The sequence below is a fragment of the Gregarina niphandrodes genome, assembly GCF_000223845.1.
Source record: "Gregarina niphandrodes unplaced genomic scaffold scaffold00007, whole genome shotgun sequence".
NCBI classification, from domain to species: Eukaryota; Apicomplexa; class Conoidasida; order Eugregarinorida; family Gregarinidae; genus Gregarina; species Gregarina niphandrodes.
The window spans coordinates 360,768-362,762 of record NW_011645778.1 but is presented as its reverse complement, the minus strand read 5'-3'; the positions used below and the strand labels follow the sequence as shown (position 1 = coordinate 362,762).

Sequence of the window (1,995 nt, the reverse complement as noted above, 5' to 3'; positions counted from 1 at the left end):
TTTTAGTCACGAAGTGGGCCGGTGAGATTATAGTTCCCTTTGCCGCGGGTTCAATAAGCCTTTGTTTTAGCAACGGCGGAATGACCTCCTTCGCCACCTGAACCAGTCGTTCATTTAATGGCCGTATGGGCTGCCGCGGTACTTCGCGCGATAATTCGAGGTGCACCGGCTGCACATCCGCGACCCTATACGAGCAGTTTTGGTTCAGAGCCTCCTGAAGTCGTGTCACCTCGTGTGGATACCAGGCTGCATTGTCGCGGAGGTCCACGTGATATACCTCCAAAAGGGGTACCTCGCGCCCTCCAATAGCCTTCACCGTCCGCCGTGGCAAGCTTATATCCAGATCAAGCCTGATTTGGTCTTCGTACCCCACCAGAACCCTGTTCAATCCTGGCAGCACGTGGAAAGTCACCGGTTCTTGCCTGCCGCCTACATCCACCAACAGATCCAGCTTCCGATCCAGCTGTCGTTCGCCGCCCACTCCATACACGTCCTGGGTGGATGGCTCTATCACGTCGGCGAACTCGTCCGCAATCTGTTCGGAAATCAAGCTAACCTCTGCTCCTCCATCCAGAGTGAGTTCGATTTCCCGAATCGTGGGATCCCCCAGACGACCTATTCCACCACGAATGGTCTGCACTCGTCCTTTTCTAGTCGCGGCCATTCCCACAAAGGACCTTCCAGATTCCGGCACCATTTCTACCTCTGTTATCCGGTTTGTAGGTTGAAGTCGCTTGTTAAAGTAGTTGTAACCAGCGGCCATCTCGTCCCGATCCGTCAACTTCGTCTTGAACCCAAGGTTGAAACCGGTCCGAGTAGGCTTCAGTTCCGCGTCCAAGGCCTTCATGGACCCCCGTAGCTTTGTCCGTATGCAGGCCGTTTCCGTGTGTCCTCTTTTCCCGCAGGACTCACACGTGGCATCCTTGTCCGGGCATGCCGCCCTTTTGTGCCCCAGTTTCCCACACGAATGGCACGCTCCTCGTGGCAGCGGGTCTGGTTGAAGCACTGGATACGCTACTGCTGTTGGCTTAGTATCCGCGAGATAGTGGATACTAAAGGCCTGCGAGAGCAGTGGCGCCAACGTAAATTGTTGTACTTGTATCTTGTGTAGAAGGAATACTCTGATAGGCTCGGGCAGGCGAGCGAAACACCAGCTCGTCCAGACATCAGTTCCTAGTGCCAGGGGAGCCTGATCGGCAATCGTCAGAACGAAAACCTTAAAAAAGGTTCTCTTTAGCATGCTCCTGAATTCAGCCCATGTCCGCGCCTGTCTCTCTTGGAATATTGTTGTCAGCACCGAATTCCGGATCTCCATGAGTCTGCCACTAGCTCGGAGCAATTCCGCCAAGATCATTTGCAGGCTGCCTCTGTTCCTGCAAGCATTTAGCAAACTCCGAGTAGTGTCCGGCAATCTCGGCCCCAACCAATCACGAAACATGGCAAACGTTATCTGTCTACCACTAAGCTGTTCGAAAATTTGTATCCCCCAATCCAACAAATCCATGGGATCGTCTGAATTTAGCAGAGCCGTCGAGATTGACTCCTGCCATCGGGCCACGGATTTGTACTCGTTGGCCGTCCCAAATTCGAAGTCCAAGGCGCCCAGCGCGTCCCAAAGGGGTTCCAGCCCCAGCCCTCCGAGCGCCAGGTCCGCCCGGTCCCCTTGGCTTTCGAACGGGAGTTCTGCGTTGTTTCCCAGGCGTCGTCCACCAGTTGATAAGTTTCTTTCTGTTTGAGTCCCTCCCGCGAGAGCACCGTCTCGGTGGGTTGTTGAGAAGTTGTCCTCCTCCCTGAGAACAGCTTCTCTTGCACTTGACTCAAAGAGGTCAGAAGTGGGATTCATCTTTCCTTAAAAATATTGTGCGCGTGTTTGTGCACACACTTTTTGTGCGCAGCGTAAGTCACCCAAATCGCCTCTCGGCTCCCGGCCTCAGAAACTCACCGATCAAGCTATTACGTGACGTCGGGGACTACTTCTTATTTAACTACCTCACC

General features: G+C 53.9%; 1 protein-coding gene across 1 annotated transcript; it reads right to left on the bottom strand.

The window, feature by feature from the left end:
• Positions 1 to 277: 277 nt before the first annotated feature.
• Positions 278 to 847, bottom strand: GNI_052930 (hypothetical protein; the record flags this gene model as incomplete). Its single annotated transcript, XM_011131529.1, has 1 exon — positions 278 to 847. A coding segment is annotated over one exon (570 nt), but the record flags the coding sequence as incomplete, so codon positions are not given.
• Between the last annotated feature and the right edge of the window lie 1,148 nt (positions 848 to 1,995).